The sequence below is a fragment of the Halyomorpha halys genome, unplaced genomic scaffold (genome assembly GCF_000696795.3).
Source record: "Halyomorpha halys isolate HHAL.00 unplaced genomic scaffold, Hhal_1.1 Scaffold16.1, whole genome shotgun sequence".
NCBI lineage: Eukaryota > Metazoa > Arthropoda > Insecta > Hemiptera > Pentatomidae > Halyomorpha > Halyomorpha halys.
This window is the reverse complement of record NW_027116375.1, coordinates 285,367-305,657: the sequence shown is the minus strand read 5'-3', so window position 1 is coordinate 305,657 and position 20,291 is coordinate 285,367. Positions and strand designations below refer to the sequence as shown.

The 20,291-nt window shown below is 29.0% G+C and overlaps 3 protein-coding genes across 4 annotated transcripts in view; 1 reads left to right on the top strand and 2 right to left on the bottom strand.

The window, feature by feature from the left end:
* Window positions 1-303: 303 nt before the first annotated feature.
* On the bottom strand, window positions 304-6,490 carry Prosalpha2 (proteasome alpha2 subunit). Its single transcript, XM_014419675.3, has 6 exons — window positions 6,357-6,490; window positions 5,870-5,946; window positions 3,639-3,752; window positions 3,394-3,535; window positions 2,137-2,292; window positions 304-527 (listed from the first exon to the last, which is right to left on the bottom strand). The coding sequence occupies exons 1-6, from the start codon at window positions 6,395-6,397 to the stop codon at window positions 353-355; spliced, it is 705 nt and encodes a 234-aa protein (XP_014275161.1). The 5' UTR covers window positions 6,398-6,490; the 3' UTR covers window positions 304-352.
* A 3,807-nt stretch (window positions 6,491-10,297) lies between these two features.
* On the top strand, window positions 10,298-16,945 carry Scgbeta (sarcoglycan beta). Its single transcript, XM_014419833.2, has 3 exons — window positions 10,298-10,440; window positions 10,508-10,615; window positions 10,701-16,945. The coding sequence occupies exons 2-3, from the start codon at window positions 10,536-10,538 to the stop codon at window positions 11,524-11,526; spliced, it is 906 nt and encodes a 301-aa protein (XP_014275319.1). The 5' UTR covers window positions 10,298-10,440; window positions 10,508-10,535; the 3' UTR covers window positions 11,527-16,945.
* A 1,792-nt stretch (window positions 16,946-18,737) lies between these two features.
* LOC106680286 (interleukin enhancer-binding factor 2 homolog) overlaps window positions 18,738-20,291 on the bottom strand; it is a 17,163-nt gene continuing 15,609 nt past the window's right edge. For both annotated transcript variants that reach the window (XM_014419874.2, XM_014419867.2), the window contains one exon: window positions 18,738-18,987. In XM_014419874.2, coding sequence (XP_014275360.1) covers window positions 18,842-18,987 — 146 coding nt within the window. In that variant the 3' untranslated portion in view covers window positions 18,738-18,841. The remainder of the gene's footprint in view (window positions 18,988-20,291) is intronic.

Sequence of the window (20,291 nt, the reverse complement as noted above, 5' to 3'; positions counted from 1 at the left end):
CTGAACATTTCCCTCACTTACAGTATGCAGCTACAATTATTAATTTTTTAGATATTCTAATTTAAATGTAAAATCCATCAAGTATTGCCCTCCACTACTATTTCATCTTGAGCGTTCCCTCACATTACGAAATCAATATACTCCCATATATTTTTTTTTTTTTTTTGAGCTGTAGAACGTCGGTAAAGAATTTTAACTTAAAAAACAGTTCACGAAAAAAATAAGGTTTAATACAATTAAACAACCTTTTGGCATTAAACCAATAAAAAATAAGACTGTATTAGGCATTATACATAGAAAATCTTCAGAAACCACCTTTTATTAATTATAAAATCAAACTTTAATAATGGACTTATGGAATATTGGCCAGATAATCCTTCACTGTGGTCGGGTCCAGAACTCTGAATCCTTGTGCATCGCAAACACCGACCTCAATATTGTCTGAAGTCATTTGGCCTTCGAAGTTTTCTTTAAGAGTAAGAATTGCAGTATGTACAGCATCATCCAACTCTAAAGTTTCACTGTACCTAGAAATATTATGAAAAATTAGAAACCAGAACACTGCTGAATACAATCACTATATATACTAAGTTTTGGAACCATAGCCCTATCAACAGGCATACTGCAATACACAACAACTAAATTTCAATAATGCAAACACCAAAACAAAAATTCAAGAATGATTTAAAAAGCATAATAAATATATATATACATAAAGTCTCAAACACTCTTCAATAATATTTTAAATGTCCAATATTTCTGCCTATCTGGCCATCCTCAGGACAATCTTAACTATAAATTCTCACCCCATAACCAGCTATTAAAATTTCTTGCAGGCTATTCTGCACAGCTCTAATAAGATTGGTCAAATTAACCTGTTTGACACTTTTTATATAATTTTAAAACTTTCAATTACAAATTATCTTTACACTATTATCACTCTATCATCAGCAATTTATATAAGAAAATAATATTGTGTTTTGAGGCTTGATTGGATAAAATTTATTTTATTTAAACAATACAACTATTCTCTAAGAAATGATAAGATTACATATTAAAGCACTATTTTAGGGTCATCTAGTCTCAACCATTGTTTTGATGGATATATATAATGTTTTTCTTGCTTTGGAAATTCTTTCAGAATGTCTCTAGGAGGCGTTGATTTATTTGTTTATATAGTGTAAAGAATTTTTTGGACTGTCGAGGTATCACAGCTTAAGCGATGATATACACTTTATTTTCGATTTTAACTAACTTTTCATGTTTTTTTTCCGGCCAAGAAGCACCGTGGCCACAGAGGGCCTATTGTACGCCGTCCCTCCTCTGCCAAACAGACTGCGGAAAACAGGCCAATTGCCTTCGCAAATCTGGACACTGTATAAGGATCCACTATTTCGCAATGTTTGGGATCCAAGATGCGATCATTACCAAAGATGAGGAATTGTGTTCTTGCCACTGCATCACATTTGCAAATGATGTAAGCAGTCTCTTCCTCCTTCCTGCAGAACCTGCTGATAGGGGACTCTATCAGTCTCATTTTATAGAGATGCTTGTTTAGCTGACAGTGTCCCGTGTATAGACCTGTCACCCATCTTAAGATACTCCTATCCATATTAAGAAGGCAGTTCCATAAAGGGCAGGGTCCTTTGAGGAACATTTTTGATTGTTCCATCCCTCTGGTATTTCTCCAGAGTAACCTTGCTCTCAGCAATCTTTTTGATATGCCTCCTCGCATGGCTGAGACCACTTTTCATGTTTAATAAAAATTACAATTAAAATTAAGCTAATCAGTTAAGATCGAATATTTTATTAGGTGCGAGTTTGTAGTTAAGATTTGCCTTGATTGCCAGGTTGGCTGAAATGTTGAAGTTTTAAAAAATTAATAAAGAATATTCGAGCTTAATTGGATATAATTTATTTTATTTAAACAATAATGCTTTGAAATCTTTCCTTTTTTTTTTTATTTACAAGTCAGCTTAAGAGGTGATGTATAAATAATCCTATTATTTTATTAAACATTAACTCCCTTAACAGAAATTTTCATATAATGGACAAAATAATCCTCCCTGTGGTTGTCGGTTATATGAAAGTTTCACTGTAATCATAATTAGCTAATCAGATATAAATATATTTTACCTCTTTTCTAAGAATGTTTTGCCAGTGACAAAGTTTTTTCCCATTGCGGTAGCTTTCCAGGCGAAGTATGCTCCTGATGGATCACACTGGAAGAGGGATGGTTTATCCCCATCCCAGCCGGAGATGAGTAAAGAAACTCCAAAAGGCCTCACACCTCTGAAAATTAAAAATAAATAAATATAAAAGTTATTTATTTATTTACTTATTTTGATTATAAATGTTTTATCGCAAGAGGAATCTCATTAAACAATTAAAGGAGTTAAGACAACTAACACAGATCAGGAGTGAATTCTCAGGCTGTGTATTTACTTTAGCCATTGTCCCCAAAGACCACACTTAACCCATTTTGTTAGGATGAGTTTTATTATTATGATGATTTTAAGAGTTTTATTCTATTTCTTTTATAATAATAATCTATTTTAATGAGGATATAAACATGAATTAATGATATGAACACGGTAACTTGATTAAATTTATTTTGGACTTAATTTATTTTTACTAAATTTGGTTTGAAATTTTCTTAATGATATTAGTAAAATGAAGTATCTGTATATTTATTTATTTATTGTTAAGGATATATCTATATGAATTTATTAACTAAATTGTTAATCCGGCAATACTTCGCTATTGTCAGAGGAGTTATGACTGATTATATGAATAATGGCCACCAAAAAGAAGAAATAAAACCTCCAAATAAATCAAGTTAAAAAAATATTAATTTATCCGGTATTTTAAAATTTTATTTCGGACAAAGATTTGAACCATTCTCTATTAAGTTTATACATATAAATGAAATGATAAGACGAATTTTTTTTTCCTTTTAAATGATTCCTTAATTATCGTAAGTTTTTCCCCCTATTTCAACAGCCACCTTCCGTATACTAGTATTTTTCATTTTCATGTCTCGATCATCACTTATTTAACCCTATATATTTATACATTTTATTACCTTTTGGGCTCTCATATTTTTACATTTTACAATTTTTATATGTTTTACTCCTTAACTGTTACTTTTATTTTTATTTTATTTCTTAATAACTATTTTATCTTAACGATCTTTTTTTGCCCGTTAGATCTTCTCTATATCTAACGTCTTTTGTCAACCTGCGCTCTAGCGACATTTCCTGCAATTTAAACAGTTTAGCCAGTACATCTGCCAATAACTGTAAGTTAGATTTTGAGAAGTTATAGATAACAGATTTAGATCCAACTATAAAAAAAAATATTTAAAATTTAAAAAAATTCTAAAACACAAACCCTGACTGAGTGTACTCCTGCATAACCATAGCTACTCGTTGAACAAGCTGTGCGGTAGGAATAGGCTCGCCATAAACTAGCTGATATTGTTGTGCCATCTTTCTCGCTCTCTTGACAAGTAGCCGATAATCAGGTCCCATTCCTAAAATAATAATAAATAATTAATAAAACAATAATTAAAAATATAATTATATTGAACATATCTAGAGTGGGCTAGGACAAAATAATATTCATTCTATACTTACCGCTGTAGACCATTCCTATGTGTTTAGTTATCATCTCTACTTTTTGAATAGTATGCTCTTCATATAAAATTGATTTGTATTTGTTTTCAGTAGCCAATACAACTCCATTGGACGCTGCAATAAACAAAATAGGAATAAGAAAAATATTAATAAAGAAAACTTGAGCCTTATTCATTATCCTCTCTATCTATATTAAACCAAGTTTAACAATTTTATTAATTCATTGTTTATATGGACTGATTTATTAAAAGTATACAGATTAAATTGGAAGATCATTAATAGACCATTTGTAATGAATCAAGGAAGAGTGTGTGTCAATGGTGTGTGAGCGGTCTAAGAAATTATTTATTAAACACCAGCGTTTTGCCCCATTTTGTAGGGCTTCATCAGGGCTAAAAACAAGATAAAAAAAACTAAAAATATTGTAAACAGTGTAAGAGTATAAGATGACATGAAAGTGGACTATGGCGAGACTATAAAATCTAAAAAAAATGTTAAAATTATATAAAAACTAACAGACCAAGCAATGCTTCACTATCTCTAGATTTGGAGACATATACAGATTAATTAAACACAATTAGAAGTTTGATATAAATTAATATATTTAATTAAAATTGAACATAAATCATTAATTTTATTCACAAACTGGATGAATCAAGGAATATTTGAATCAACTTATTATATCTATTAAGTTTTTAGAGGTAAATAACAATATTGAATGAAACTATATGGTAATAATATACAATAAAAATATATTGTAATAGAAAATAATTTTTCAGAAAGAGAAAATTCAATTAATACATAATTATCGTGAAAAAAAGTATACTTTTAGATTAGTTCAAAGATGTTCCCTTTTAAAAACTGGCTTATCTTGAAAAATTGATAAAGATATAGCACAAAGTATTAATTTAATAAATTTAGTTTTAAGAGACACAAAAATTTTAAATAACACAAAAAAATTAGATGAATAGAATAAAGTTTGACATCGATATTTGAAAAAATGTATATATGTATATATAGTTGACCATAAAAATTGATATATAAGATGGTCAGGGTTGCGGTCAAAAGTGAAACAATAAAATATAAAAAAATAAGTAAATAATAATAATAAAATATACAAAAAATAGTTGTAAACTATTTGTGTTTCACTTTTGACCACAACTCTGACCATCTTCTTATATATTTGAAAAAATGTATTTTAAAAGCAATTAATATGCTTCTCCTATACAGTCTGTGACACTATTCATGAAAAGCAGCGATATGTCCATTCATAAGTTAAATCCATAACAGTTATATTACATCTGCAGTGACTGAAAATATGTTAAAAAATGACAATAATAGTAAGCTGACAAGTATAATATTAAAAGAGTTCACTACAATATGAATATTTCTTAAAAACTTTTTTTTTTACTTTAATTATTTTATTCACAACTGTAAATAATATGTTACAGCCAGCGAATGAGATGTTCAATAAAAAAAACAGTATTATGAAGACATGAAGGTTAAGGCCCTCTGATGATACCTCTCCATTGAAATTGAACATCAATTTATGTCTCCTATGTAAATGTCATCGTATACAGTAAGTCTCGTGTTGATAGTCCTTGAATTAAATGGATTGTACGTAGAGTAAGTCTTTGTGTAAGTTCTTATTACTGATGCAATGGGAGCGGAACTGATCAGTCTTAGTACTTTGGATTGAAATTTCTCCAGTTTCAGTAAGTTAGTTTTTTATGGCACTTACATAAATTTGTGAACCGTAATCCAAATTGGTCTAAGAAGGTGCATACATCTTTAGTTTTTCCGAGAGTGGTAATTTTCATCGTTTATTAAAAAGATGAAATGAAATATTTAAGTTGAAAGTTTAACGTTTGTTATTTTGATGTGGGAGGTCCAGGTAAGTCATTTGTTCAGAGTCAATCCAAGGTATTTCACTGTATCAGTCCAGGTAAAACTTTATTCAGGAAAAACAGAAGTTCATAGACCATGACAGAGTGTAAAAGTTATCTGCACTGACTTCTCAATGTTTATGGCTGTATTCTGTTTGATACACCATGCATGGATGTGAATTTGCAAGTGTTTAAAGCTGACAACAATAGTTAACCATTTTCTTATTATGTATAAGTGAATACACACCCACTCACCATGCCAAGCGACAGTTCCGAACCAGAACCATAACATTTACGAAAAATCAAAAAAATATTAATAATTAGATCATGTTATTAACAGCATACCTCTGATACCAATTGATGGAGCTCCAGCTGCAACAGCGGCAAGGGCATACTCAATTTGAACTAATTTTCCAGAAGGACTATAAAAATAAAAATCATCTGATAAGCATAATATCAAGTCCTTAACGATAAAGGTCACAAGAAAATGTCAAATTAGTAAAAAAGAAATATTGAATCATCTCCATTAGAAACAGTTCATCATACAAAAAAAAACAAGTAGAGTACAATGTAGAAAATTTTGTTAGAGGATGGTAAACAATGTAACTTATTAAGCTCCATTAGTATTTGACCCCCTCAATTACAATATTACAATATCAAATCTATAACCATTTAATCTATTATCATATATGAAATGCATAAGCATTAAACAAGAGAAACACAAAAAATAATCAAAAACTTAATTCCAGAAAATAAAAAAGCTAGGTTACATCCCATAATCGAATAAAAATACTGATATAAAATAGTAAACAATAGTTTAAACTTAAATTACCTAAATGTAGTCAAAGAAAAACTGTATCTCTCAGAACCCATGATTACCAAGCAAAAGTGTAATAACCTGACCTGAGTCACTATAACCTACACTTTTATCATTGTTACCATTAGATGACATTGAAGTATGAATTTTTAGAAGATCATTTTAAAAAATAAAGAACCTTTATTGATATAAAGAGTTAGATTCTATTATAAATAATTTCTTAGTAAAGTACTAAAAACTATTCGCGCAAATTTTATTTCGGTCCATTGCTCCCGTCCTCTGATCGACTTCTTATATTTATGGTTGGAGAAGTTTGTCGGGGGGTGCGGTCAGCAACCTCAGGTCGAAATATGGTTTTGTTTATTTATGTTGTTCTTTGCTGACCGCACCCCCCGACAAACTTCTCCAACCATTAATCTACGGTATACTATCAACACCTCATTCTTATATTTATCTACGATCAACATTGTTCACATTACTATAATAAATTTATTATTTGATTAATGCGTATGTATAAGGTTTTGTTTTTTATTTACTAATAACGAATTAAAGGTATATTATAGAATTTATATTTTAAAATTTCTAAATCAATCAGAGGCCAAAGAGTGAAGAGGACAACTTGCCCAAGACTCCGAGGCTCTAGAGGTCTCAGATTCAAAAGGTTCCATTTGTTACCCTTATAAATATTTCTGAGTACGCTAAAAGTTATAGAAATAACAATGATAATGTCGATGAAGAAGAAACAAAAACTTGAACATCAAAGGTTATATATTACTAAATGGAATATGGTCCGGATGCGGTCAAATAATAGTTCTAGTATTACTGCGCACAGTCAATCAGCGATCTTCCAGTAGATATATTACTATGTGGATGTCTAGGAATTAAGATATATAATTTGTTCATTCAGCTTCAAGCTTCGATTAAGCCGTTATTCACAAACGTAGTGATAAAATTTGAGAAATATCAAAAATTTCCTCCCACCGCTGGATGATGCGAAAGAACCTCGTCCAAGATTTTCACCAGAGTAGAGCAGTACGCTACGCCAGTGACTAATTTGAAATAATTGTTTATTATATATATTTTAATCTTTATTACTTTTATATATATATATAACTTTTTTATGCATATTTGTTACTGTTTTTGTCAATTATTTTTATCTATTATATTCTAAACACACCACTTTTTTTCACTTATATTTTTTTAATTAAACCAAAAATAGAATTTACTAATTCCACGAATGTGTATTATATACCACTGCCTTCTAAGGAGGTGAACCTATACGGCGGATTAAAATCCGGATTAATATCCACATCAGTAAATATGCGAATACACCGTCTCCTAGACCACAAGAATAATTTTTACGAGGAAGGTTGAATGTCTAGAAAAAACGATTTGTTTTTTCACCACGTAGTCAGACATCAATATTTTAGTAGTTGAATAGTAGTGTTCCGATGATAGTATGTCTGAAGACAGAGTGAGGAATTATTGATGTTTCTAATCGATTTTATGATGAAATTGAGGAGGGCATTAAACCGATTTATCTGTAAACCAAATACGTTTTAGAGATACGAATTATTTATAATATTCAAAAAATAAAAATAAAACTTGGGACAAATATTAATCATAATGAATCTCATTGATCGTCGAAAGATGTGTAATGAATTGTGACTATAGTTAGTAAAAGGATTCTTGATGTTTATTTGATCGTTTGTTTGTTTGGAATAAAATAATAAAACCAAGATACTTTAAGCTATTAAAAATATGAAGAACGTGGTCAGGGTTGCGGTAAAAAAAGAACAAAAATAGTTATGAACTATTTAATTTATTATACCTACATTATATTCATTTTATTATCCTAACTATATTTATCTATCGGTATATATTATTAGTTACGTATTTTATCATATAATTTATATTTTTTTTGTCTCTAGCTTTTAGTTATTAAAAGCTTACATAATTCAGTCTTTTTTAAAATGTTTCGATTTACTTTTAATTCATCAAAGAATTTTCAGTTGTTATTATTATTTTATTTTTTTTCCGTTATAAAATATGTTACTTATCAGTAATTTATTGACTGTTTATTTTTCTTCGTATTTTTAAGTTCCTTAATTTCTTCTAAAAGAAGTGTTCGTAGATTATTTTTTTAGTAAGTTATATTTCAAATAGTATTATTTTATTATCTTAATATATTTGAAATTCACATTAAGCTGCTTTTTTTTTTTTTTTTGTAGTTAGTAATATTTTAGCTGGTATCTTGGTATTGGTCCGTGTGCGGTAAAAAAAAACCTTTAATAGTGATTAAACTTGTAGGGCTTCACCAGGCCTAAAAAGATACAAACACTAAATTTTTTTTTCATATTATCTATTGTCTTACTTTGTTACCTAATTATAGTGTTTGTATCTTTTTTAGCCCTGATGAAGCCCTGAAATGTGGGGCGAAAAGTTGGCTTACATTAAATAGTTTAATTACTGTTTGAGTTTTTCAATGATTGTTTCCCGGACCCTCTGCCTTTTATAAAAATTGATTATACTTAATACTGCAACACTGATCGCACTTCCTACCAGTTATGCAAATAAATACCATTTTATAGTTAAAAAAAAAAGAAATACAGAAGGTCACCCATATCTGTCCCCTTTTACACTAGGATAATGGAATTAAAGAATAGATAAATTAAGGGAAAAGGAGCATTAGATGCTTAAGACCATTTTGTCCTTAACTGTTCTGAATTATATTAACTAGTTTTTCCTCCTAAACAGGCAATCATTATTGACCCGACAAATAAACAGAGGTAGGCCAAGAAAAAATTGGGAAGATTACATCAGGTTCTTGGTAGATCTTTCTTTACTTTAGACTGTGTTTAGTAGAGAGAGGAATGCAGTGATTGTTTTTTATGTTAGACATTATATTTATGTTATGTTTACATTATTTATGTTAAGTTTAAGTTATATTTTAATTTAGTTTATTAGTAGAGACTGAATATTCAAAAGATACAAACAACTAAAATATTCTCTTATTTTAGTTGGTATCTTTTTTTTAGCCTTGCAAAGTGGGGTGAAACGTTGGCTCACAATAATAAATATCTTAATTACTATTTGAATTTTTTTTTACCGCATTCGGACCTCCTTCCTTTTATAATTTTCCTTCCTAATTTTTAGAGGAAGAAGATTATACCGTCTTCATAGACCGTATGAAGTAGAATCTAGGAAGATAGTCCGGGTAGCGGTTAATAAAGGTTTCAAAATAGTAAAAGAAAACCATTTATTGTTAACCAACGTTTCTTTGGTTTTTTATTGATTTTTTTATGTAAAAAATCTTTATTGTTTATTTTTATTAATTTTTTTAATAACTCCCTTTTACATATTACTATACCTCACCTATGTCATATTTACTTAACCTATTTGTTCTACCTTTTACACCTAACTCTTTACCATAGTTATAACTATTTTTAATGAGTATTCTCCCACACTTTATTAGTCTAGATCTGTATTTAGAACTTTTATCATACCTGGTTATATTAATTAGTGACTTATTTCCAATCCACCAACATGTATACTTCCTTATAATGTTATAATTTTTTTTTATACACTTTATAAACATAAAAATTGTTTTGAAATGTTTTTTTATTTTAATGTTTTGTCAATTCTATAATGTTTGTATCTTGTTTTTTCATTTAGCCCTGACGAAGCCATGCGAAGTGGGGCGAAACGTTGGTTAACAATACATAGTTTTCTTTTACTATTTTGATACCTTTATTGATCGCCACTCGGACTATCTTCCTACATTCTTAATTTGTTTTTGATTTTTTATTGTGTACTTATATATTTTTTTGTAACTTTATTTACTAGTTCAACTCTTACTTTATGCCTCCAGACTATAGTAGATGAAAATAAATAACAAAATAAAAAAAAGTTAAGACTAGTTCATGAGTATTTTCGATTACTACACGTTCGGGTATGTTCGGTTATTCTCGTCGCGCCGAGTGATATCAGGGCTTGTCAGAATTGCGATAAATCAATACTTCTGGGTCCTGCAGAAATGGGTTGAAATTCTGAGGTCTTTGACACTTATGATGGGTGGTTGAAATGTTTCTAATATAAGGTATCTTAATTTTAAATACATTGATTCTCATTATGGTAAATAGCGTATTTAATTTTATTACTTTTAGGGAACAATAAAGTTCTATTTATAGAAACATGGAGAACCATTCTAATCTATTTGGTTTGAGACTTGGCTTGAACTCCCGGCCTTCAAAAATGACTCTTAAAAAACAAGGGTAATTTAACTTTTCATTAACCTATGTATCATTGTGTATACTGATGTAATTAAATGTATTAATAATGTTTTTTTATTTTCTTCAGAGTTCATCGAGATTGCCCCTTTTCAGCCTCCAGTACATCAGGACATAAAATTTATGCATTCTGGGCATTAGTTGTTGTACTTTGCATATTAGCTTGGGGAAACATGATATTAACAATAGTAATATTTCGCGTTTTACATCTTGGTCAAGGAATGGAAAGTTTGGAATTTATTCCAGATCATGGTATGATAAAGTTTTATGGTGAAACAATTTTCGAAAAGCTTTTTAAACCGGATGGCCAAATAAAAGGTTTCGACAATTCACCTTTTGAGATAACTGGAAGAAAGGGTGCTGTTATTTTTGAAGTTGAAGACAATAAAGGAAAAATTAAAAATACATTTAAAATAGAACAAAATGGGACACATGTGAGAGGTGTGAAATCTTTTAATGTTGGTGAGTCTTTTTCTACTAATTCCCCTAATATAGCTGGTGCGTCGAAAAATCTTGAAGCCAAATTGGTGAGTACAGGTCATATTACAAGTTCACTAGAGGAAAAATTGGTTCTAAGATCAGATATGTATACTAAACTTAGTGGAAGCGAAGGTACTAACATAGAAGGTAAAGAAATATTTTGGACTGCTGACCAACAAGTTTATTTAAAAAGTATAAATGGAAGCATTATGTTAAGTGGAAAGGAAGGAGTCAGTATTGATGTTACTAAAATTCCGATTGTCAGGAGTCGATCAACTTTTTTAACAACCCAATATAAAGTTTGTGTTTGTATGCCGCAGGGTAAGTTATTTAGGGTTCCTGTTTCGAAAGACTTCAGTTCACATGCTGCCTGTTACAATATTGATGTTTCACCACAATATGATCCCTGCATGTAATATTTTTGCATAAGAATTTAGTTTCTTTAAGTTTAATCTAAATTTTGTACTTGTTCACTAAACAAACTCCAATGGTTGGAGTTAATTCAAATTGAAATCACTTATACATTATTGTACAGGTTAGTATTAGCCTGATATCCAATGGAAATGATCCATTGGCGAGTGTTTTTCTCTTTGGAGCGAGCAAAAGTAGATATCTGTGATGATGTTAAATCAGTAGTAATAATATTAAAAGTTGGTTTTGAATTTCTCACTGTTGGAGATTGTTTTATGAACTAGTAACCTAATCCTTTACTTTTTACTTTAATCTGAGAAAAATAATATTTTTTTCAAATCCAGAAACATAAATAATTGTTTTATTTGCTGATTTGGAGTATATGAATATCATTAAGATCTTCAACCGAATTCCAAGTTTCATATACCTACGGTTTTTTCTATTATGAGATTTCTTATTTAAAAGAAAATTGTCACCCATTTCTTGTGAATTGTTATTTTCTTTGTTTATAGAAATGAAATTTTACTTTTTACTAGATTTTTTTTTTAAAATCAAAGATGCATCCAATTGGAATTATAGTTATTAAGAATTTCACTGCCATTAGTTAAGAAGATAAATTAAGTTTTTATAGTAGGGATTACTGCTGGTAATAAGGATAAGGTTATATATTTGTGTTTAATAAAATAAGATAGCATTCAGTATTCTGTATCAACAATGAATATCAAAAGTTACAATATCAGAAAATTTAATTAATATTCATATGTATGTATCCCATAATGGTTTGTAGCAGATACTTGGTGTGTCATACTGTTATTTATCAATATCAGATTCTTGTGCAGTAAGATATGTATAAATGTAATTTATTATATTGTAACTTAATATGTAGGTTAAACAACTCAATACAGAAGCCATTTGTGGTCTTGTTTAAAGTTAAAACCTAGATTTAAAAAAAACAAAAATCAATATTAATAGCATTTTGCATCCTCCTAACGTACTTGTTCTATTGCATTAACTATGTGAACATTTCTAATCAAAACTTAGTCAAATGTAGAGCCTTTTGTTGGGCCATTCTTATAAGAAGCATTCAAAAATATTGATCTACGAATTAAATTATACTAGTCATTTGAACCGAAGATTGAAATGCTATTAATAAATGTGAAGAAAACTTATCTAAATTTCCAGTAGTAGTTAATACTTCTTTAATAATTAAAATTAGTTTTAAGATTTATTATTTTAAGCCATAGGTTTTAAGAGGAATCTATTGAATACCTTAAAACTTTATTTCTCTTGGTATGAATTCTTTGAATGAATGGCTTGAGTGTTTGAATCTCGAACGTTTCTATTTTGGTGTATCTGTTTTCCTCAGAATATTGTAAGATATAGTTTAAGTATATTTAAACAATTTAGAAGTAAGATTATTTTTGTTTTTTATTTTTTACTCTAGTGGTTGCACAAAATCACTTGGGCATTTGCCGGGAAATATCAATTTTTGAATAGATCGGTTACTGTAATAGTAAACTACCGAAAAAGATTAACCTAAAATTAGGTGATCTATTTAAGTATCTTTAACATATCGTTTATTTTAAATAAAAGTTATTTAATCTTTTAAATGTTAAAAATATGAAAATCAAGAAGATGGTTAGTATTACGGTCTTGAAAGAATCACATAGAAAGTATAATAATACACTGCATTAGTGTATGCTGAAATTTCTTAAATTTTAGGCATTCATTAGCGTTAAAGAAAATAAGATACAACTGTAAAATAATTTATTTTATTTTATTTTACTAACCATCTTCTTGTTTTTAAACATAGTATATATCTATTATTAAAAAAACAAAAACACTATCAGCTTTCCTCTACTATGTGTACATATCTTTTAGAATAGAATTTTTATTGAAAATTTTAAATACGTTGATAGTTTAGTTAAAATGTTCAAGCACTTGCAAATGGCAAGTGCTAGGTGGGTACGCCATACTATTTATTAATCCATGCTGCAGAAGTCGTCATAGCGATTCTGCTTAGCATGGTTATATAAAGTAAATCTTAGTTTTAAGTTAAATATAGTTTGGACTTATTCCAAAGGTCATCAAAGTGGGGCAAACACAAAGTAGTGTAGTTCTGAATATCCTGCCGACGATGTAGGAATTCGGAACAGTAGTATATGTTGTGTGTTAATTATTTAAATATTGCTAGTTTTGAGGATAATGTGGAGTTATATTTCAATGGTGTGATAACGACAATAGAAATCGGTTTATATTATTGAGTAATTTTATTTGACTGCATTATATTAATGAAAAGGATAATATTTCTATCTTATTTATCGGGTTTGATTTATTTTCTGATAGGCCCTTCATTTATCAGGATAAAGAAAATTAAATAATTATATATGTGTTTTTCTAATCTAGCTTCTTGCTTATTAGTGTTACTTGGGGATTCCCATCCAGGAATTTTAGGCTTTTTATATTTTCCGAGTTTTAGTCATCCTCTTTTATTTTTTTCTATCCCCTCCCTCCTCTCTCTCAACATAATATTTATTTATATGTCCTTTATTTTATTATTTATTTATCCTCCCATTTTTTTGTGTCATTGTTTTAGCTTAATTTAATCATCAATTTTCTATTGACATAATGTATAAAAGGACACAGCAGGGGACGTACAGTACCAGCAATAATTAATCATAAATTTTCTGTTGATAAAACATAGAAATAAGATAATGGACTATACAATCCCTGTAATATCACATAGATGACGAATACAAAGACAGATGGCTTTTATCATATGGATTAGTTTTATGAATTATGAAAAAATGTGAGAAGATTATAGAATATTAACAAGAAACAGGTCCTAAATGAATTAGTTATATTTTATTTCTAAAAGTGTTTGTTATTTAACTATATCAATTAAGTTCATAAAAATAAAATGAATGCAATTTGAAAAATATTGCTGAAAATATTTTATTGATAACTCCACTTTATTCTCTCTTAGGTTTTTCTGCTGTAAATATTTATGTAGTGTTAGTGTTGCTATATACTTTGAGTGTATAAGAGAGGCTGTATTTAATTTTTTTTGTTAATGTGTGATCTATTATGTGATAAAACTGTAGGTATTAAAGTTTAAGGGTAACTAAATAAGGTTTGTTAATTACGATGTATGTGACCAATTTGTTTGCTCCTCTAAATGACAAAATTACATAGGCGGTCATTCGATATAATGATATATGATAGGTTAGATGTATTTTAAAGCGGAACGGGGTATGAAACTGTAGTGTTCTCTCATTTCCTCAAATTGTAAAGGAATGAGAAAACATATTAATACTAAGTAAATTAATTAATAATTATTTACTTAGATGTATTAATTAATAATTATTTACTTAAAGAAAATTAATTAATAAAATTACTTATTGTACATTAACTAACCATTGTTTACTTCAAACTATATTAATTAATTTACTTAATATAAATTAACTAATAAATTACTTAAAGTATTTTAATTAAGCATTGCTTACTTAACTTACTTAATGTAAATTAATTAATTAATCATTATTTTGTATATAATTCTGTAGTAGATTATTAATATTATCCACGTTATATTATTATCACTCTTATTATTGTGTAATTTCTTTACACAAGCGATTTATACAAATGTATAAGCTTCAATGATGAGTACCAACATGTTTGCTCCTCCCAGCGACTAACGTTAGTTTTAAATAGACCTAAGATGTAATTTTAAGTTAGTTTTTTAACTAAGGAGTCACAGAATTGGGGCAAACAAGAGTAGTGAAGTCTTGAATATCCTACAAAATATGTAGGAATTCGGGACAGTAGTAAATGTTGTGTGCGTTGATTTAATTTTTTATTTATTTAATTTTTCTGTTTTATAGAAATTGTAAAGTAGTTAATGTGGTCGTATTTCTTGTTTAACATTTTCATATGTGTACATTCTGTAAGTTAATATTCATGTTTTATTAGTAAGTATTAGAATTTAAGAAGTAGTAATTAAGGTTATAAATATATACTATAGCATAATTATGAACAATGGTGAAAGATTATGAGATGTATTACTCCCACGTTTGCCCCTTCGGTTATATATATTTTTACATAGGCAATTATTGCTTGCTTTTTATAATCGTTAATTTTACTTATAATTGAAATGAAACAAGTATTTTTAGTGATACTCATTATGGAAATGAGGGGTACCAGAACCATCGCTCTCGAAACCAACAATGTTTGAAAATAAGCAGATGGCTTTTTTAGATGATAAGGCATTCTAGATTTTTTTTTAATCACCTGTAATTTGTTTTTTATTCTTCTGTATTAAAAAATTATAAAAACTTGTAGAATTAGTTAAAATGTTCGTTAAATTGTAGCCTCTTAATAACCAGCAATGCACATTACTTTGATAGTATAGTTCGATGTTAGATAAATCAATTTAATGCAATTTTTAATCAATTGAGTGTATAACGATGTAGTATTCAAATATTATGCTAGTAACTTCTTGCAGATTCAAATGTCATTAATATAACATCCTTTACTAAGTTTTATGTTTGTACTTCTACCTTTTAACAATAATCGATTTATGTTCAACTCTCGATAACTCAAGAAATGATTAATCAGTTAGAGTTGTGAAGCTGTGGTATGGCATGCTGTATTATCCTTCAAAGAGTGAAGTCTAAAAGAGTGGAGTTGACCACACCTACCTCTTTTAATTGCAAATATAAAATTTATTAAATCCTTTTTTCAGTAATTTGGTACATCAAAAATGAAAATTGAGCTGTTCCTGAGGAATTTGTGCTTTAATCATGAAAATTATTGAAAAAGGTTAGAATAACTCAAGAACTATGTTACCGGGACAGAAGGCAGCTTGTGATTGGTCCATACTACTTACCCATAAGGCCTGTATTTTGGGCTTCACTTTTCCATTATACCTCTTCTTCTAAGTTATGAAAAGTTAAAATATTTTGAGTAAAGTTAATGGAGGCTGTCTTTAATGTAGTATAGTTTAGCGACAAAATAAACATATAATAATCGAGATAACATTTTGAATCATTTAGGCCTGTACCCAATTCTTCAAGTTGTAGAATTTAATTGTAGTTCTTTCCTTGGACATGAAAAGTAAAATTTTTTAGACTTTTTCACAAGAAGTTATTGAGGGTTAGTCACATTCAGAATCTAGTATCATATACATTTTATTTAAATTTTTAAAGATATATAAGAACAGATATTGTTGTTGTAAATTCTTGAAATTTATCTATACATGTGCATTTGTTGTAGTAAAATATCTGTGTATAATGATACAATGTTTATAGAATGATCGTCAAGATTTTGTGGATTAAAATCAAAATTAAATGTAAGTTTCTTTTATTTCAATTTATATTAGTTATGTTTTCACCTTTAATATCTGTTTTTATTTTTGAGATTTATAGATGTTATGTTAAAAAAGTGATAACGATTGCTAATATCATCTGTTAATGAAAATAATTTTATTTACATGTTATTAATTTATGTTCTATTTTAAATTTTATTTTTGTTGTGATATAATTTTATTTTTATAGTCTTGTGGAAATGTTACAGAAATGAATAATAAATGTTTATTATAAGAATTAATGTTTTTTTTCCCTTATTCATTGATTAAATATAAAGGATCACTAAAACAAACGTTGGTTAACATTAAAGTTTTTGTTAAAGATGTTACATTAATAGAGGCGATAAGTGGAAAAAATAGTTCCAGAAATTAAATTAAAGAGTTTTTGAACATTTGAAAACTTTTTTATTTAATTGCTATTTACAACTGTACATTCATATACATACATCCAGTTAATTTGACTTTAGTTTATAATGGAGTAATACAGGTGTGTAGAGAAACTACTACCCATTGGTAGCACTCTAATGATGTTTTTACATTAGCAGGTCTCATGGCCATCTGTGAGTTCAGCTTTAGGACTCCACTAAACCTTTGATTACTTCTCGCATCCAATCTTTACAAACAAAAATCCTCGATGCTCCTTACTTTGTCACAAATAAAATCATGCATAAAGACCTTAATGTCCTAACCACCCAAACCCATTAGTTTCTTCTTACCTTGCTTTCACTTCTATCCCTGATAATTTTCCAAGGCACCTGAAAAGAAGATGACCACGAGATCTTCTTTTCAGGCGCCTTGGAAGATTTTCAGGAATGGAAGAGGAAGTTAGGTTAGAAACTAGTGGGTTTGGGTGGTTTGGGAGTTTATAAAGGAGGGAATGGTATCTGGTTTGGGCTAGATCAGTTACATATGCAACATTGAAGTCTTTATGTATGATTTTATTTGCGACAAAGTAAGGAGCATTGAGGACTTTACGAAGGATTTTGGATTGTAAGGATTGGATACGAGAGGAATTTGAAGGTTAAGTGGAGCTCCAAAGCTCAACTCCGTATGTCTGTAGATCTTATAACTGTCATGGAGATCAATCTTTTGTAATGAATCAGAATTTTAGACCGTTTGTCTAGTAAATGCTGTAATAGATGAAATCGAAGTGCAGTTTCCTGCCATTTCAGTCTTATGTGAGGATTCCAGGCTCGTCGCTTGTTCAGATATAGTCCAAGGTGTAGTGGATCTGTTCTCCAGCGGTAAGAGCAACATTATTAAAGGATACTGTAGGGCAGTCAGTAGGTATACGTTGAATGATAAAGGTGATTTGATGGAATTTATTTTGATCTTCCAATAATGGCACAATTCTTCGAGGGTTGTGATATGGGATTCAATTAAAGCATTTGAAAACTAAAATATCAACATTAATACATTACCTCATTTTCAGAAGTTTGACTTTGTCAGCCAATTCCAAGATTGCCATAATTTTTTTTTTTTTTTTTAGACAGTATAGAGAGAAATCAGGATTTAGAATTGTTGGCTACAAATTAGGAGAACATACTTGAAATATTACTACAATGAAACAACTTAGCCTGTAAAATTTTATCTCTTTAATATCATATAACCACATTTACAATAAAAGTCATTGGTACTTAACACAGTCATAATTTTAAATATAATTCATTCATCATTTTATATGTCCATTTACAACAAAAGTAACATAAATATTACCTTTAATAATCGAGATACAGAAATCAAATCAGGTAGTAATGATGATGGAAGATAAAATACTTACAAAGTAGAAAATCATAAATTAGATTATAAAAAAGAAAAAAAATTTCACACAAATAATCTTCTATATATATAACATACATTTGACAAATGGTATATTTACGATATGCTTTTGTTTTAGAACATTTATAAAATGTCCTATAACAAACAAGTACAAGTGATTATTTTAAAAAAAAGTTACATTAAGGATCTGCTGTTTCCATCTCTTCAGCAGCTTCTGATTCCATATCTTCTGCTTCGCCTGGCTTAGTCTCGGGTGGCTTTTCATAAGCTTTGTCGAGTGGAGAGATTACAATACCGTTCCATTGGGTAGTTTCAGCAATTAATGCTATTAAAAAAAAAAAAGTAAATGACAGTATATTCACAAATGTTGAAAAGGAGGGAGAGGGAGAGTGAGAGATATTTTTCCATATACTTTCTATAATCCAACCCCTTCCTCCCCACAGCAATTAGCTCAGATTACCGAAATTACTCTGTAATAATAATTATTGTCATGGACCACACTGAGCATCATAACAGACCAGAATTTCAGGCCTTCATCAGGATGTTTACAGGTAAGCCCAACATCAAATTAAAATTGTTAAAAATGAACGTATAAGAAAAGCTGTTGTCCTTGGGATGGCTGAAATTTTAAGATTTTAATTTGTGTTAAACTGAAAATTTGGCATCTAAACTTTTTGTTAGGTCCATAATACCACTAAAATTTTAAGGGCAATTAACAACACTTGAAAGTTTGCTATAGTTAAATCCACAATGATCTAAAATACTTCTATTGGAAGAAGGTAGTTGACTGTTTGAAGTACATGGAAGGAAGATAGTCCGGGTTGCTGCCAATAAAAGTATCAAAATACTAAAGAAAACTATTTATTGTTAAGCAACATTTCGACCCACTTTGCAGGGCTTGGCATAGCTGAGAGAGAAATGCTTTATTCAGCCATGCTGCTCAAATACATTGGGTTGCTACATTACACAGCGTAGCAATCCATGATTGGATATCTACACAATATATTAGATTATTTTCAATCCCTTAAACAAATTTATTATCAGATAGCAATGTGGAGTCAAACCAAGGACGTATAATAGTCAATGTAGTAAATCAGTTTATACAAAGAAACACAAATTAAAATATATATATATAAAGTATACAAATCTAGGAAGAAAAAGTCAGTTGAAAGAAATACTTCAATGAATAGAAAATTAAAAAGAAATAATTTTATAAATAAGTTAAGGAAATACTATTTCAATCTGACAGCCCTGACGAAGCTAAGCAAACATTTGTTAACAATAAACGAATGGAATATGGTCCGGGTGCAGTAAAAAAAAAACTCAAATAGTAGATAATTATACTATTTTATTGAGCCAACGTTTCGCCCCACGTTGCAGGGCTTCGTCAGGGCTAAAAAAGATACAAACACTATAGTTACAAAAAGGAAAAAAACAACAGAAAAAAACATAAGTGTAAAATAACAGGGGTATAAAATATAAAAAAGTAAGATATATTAAGAAAAATAATGGAACATTAAAGGTTGTAAATAATAAATGAAAAGGGTAATAGTAACAGATAGATAAGAGAAGAAATATTAAAGAAAATACAAATAAAGAGATGTAAAAAGAAAAAAAAAATACAAATCA

Bases quoted from the DNA above. Each gene is read 5' to 3' on its own strand.
- Prosalpha2 (XM_014419675.3), bottom strand. From the start codon at position 6,397: ATGGGTTCTGAGAGATACAGTTTTTCTTTGACTACATTTAG. The intron at 3,536-3,638 runs GTAAGTATAGAA...TTATTATTTTAG, and splicing joins CATAGGAATGGTCTACAGCG to GAATGGGACCTGATTATCGG. The intron at 528-2,136 runs GTAAAATATATT...TAATATTTCTAG, and splicing joins AAAACATTCTTAGAAAAGAG to GTACAGTGAAACTTTAGAGT.
- Scgbeta (XM_014419833.2), top strand. From the start codon at position 10,536: ATGGAGAACCATTCTAATCTATTTGGTTTGAGACTTGGCTTGAACTCC. The intron at 10,616-10,700 runs GTAATTTAACTT...TATTTTCTTCAG, and splicing joins ATGACTCTTAAAAAACAAGG to AGTTCATCGAGATTGCCCCT.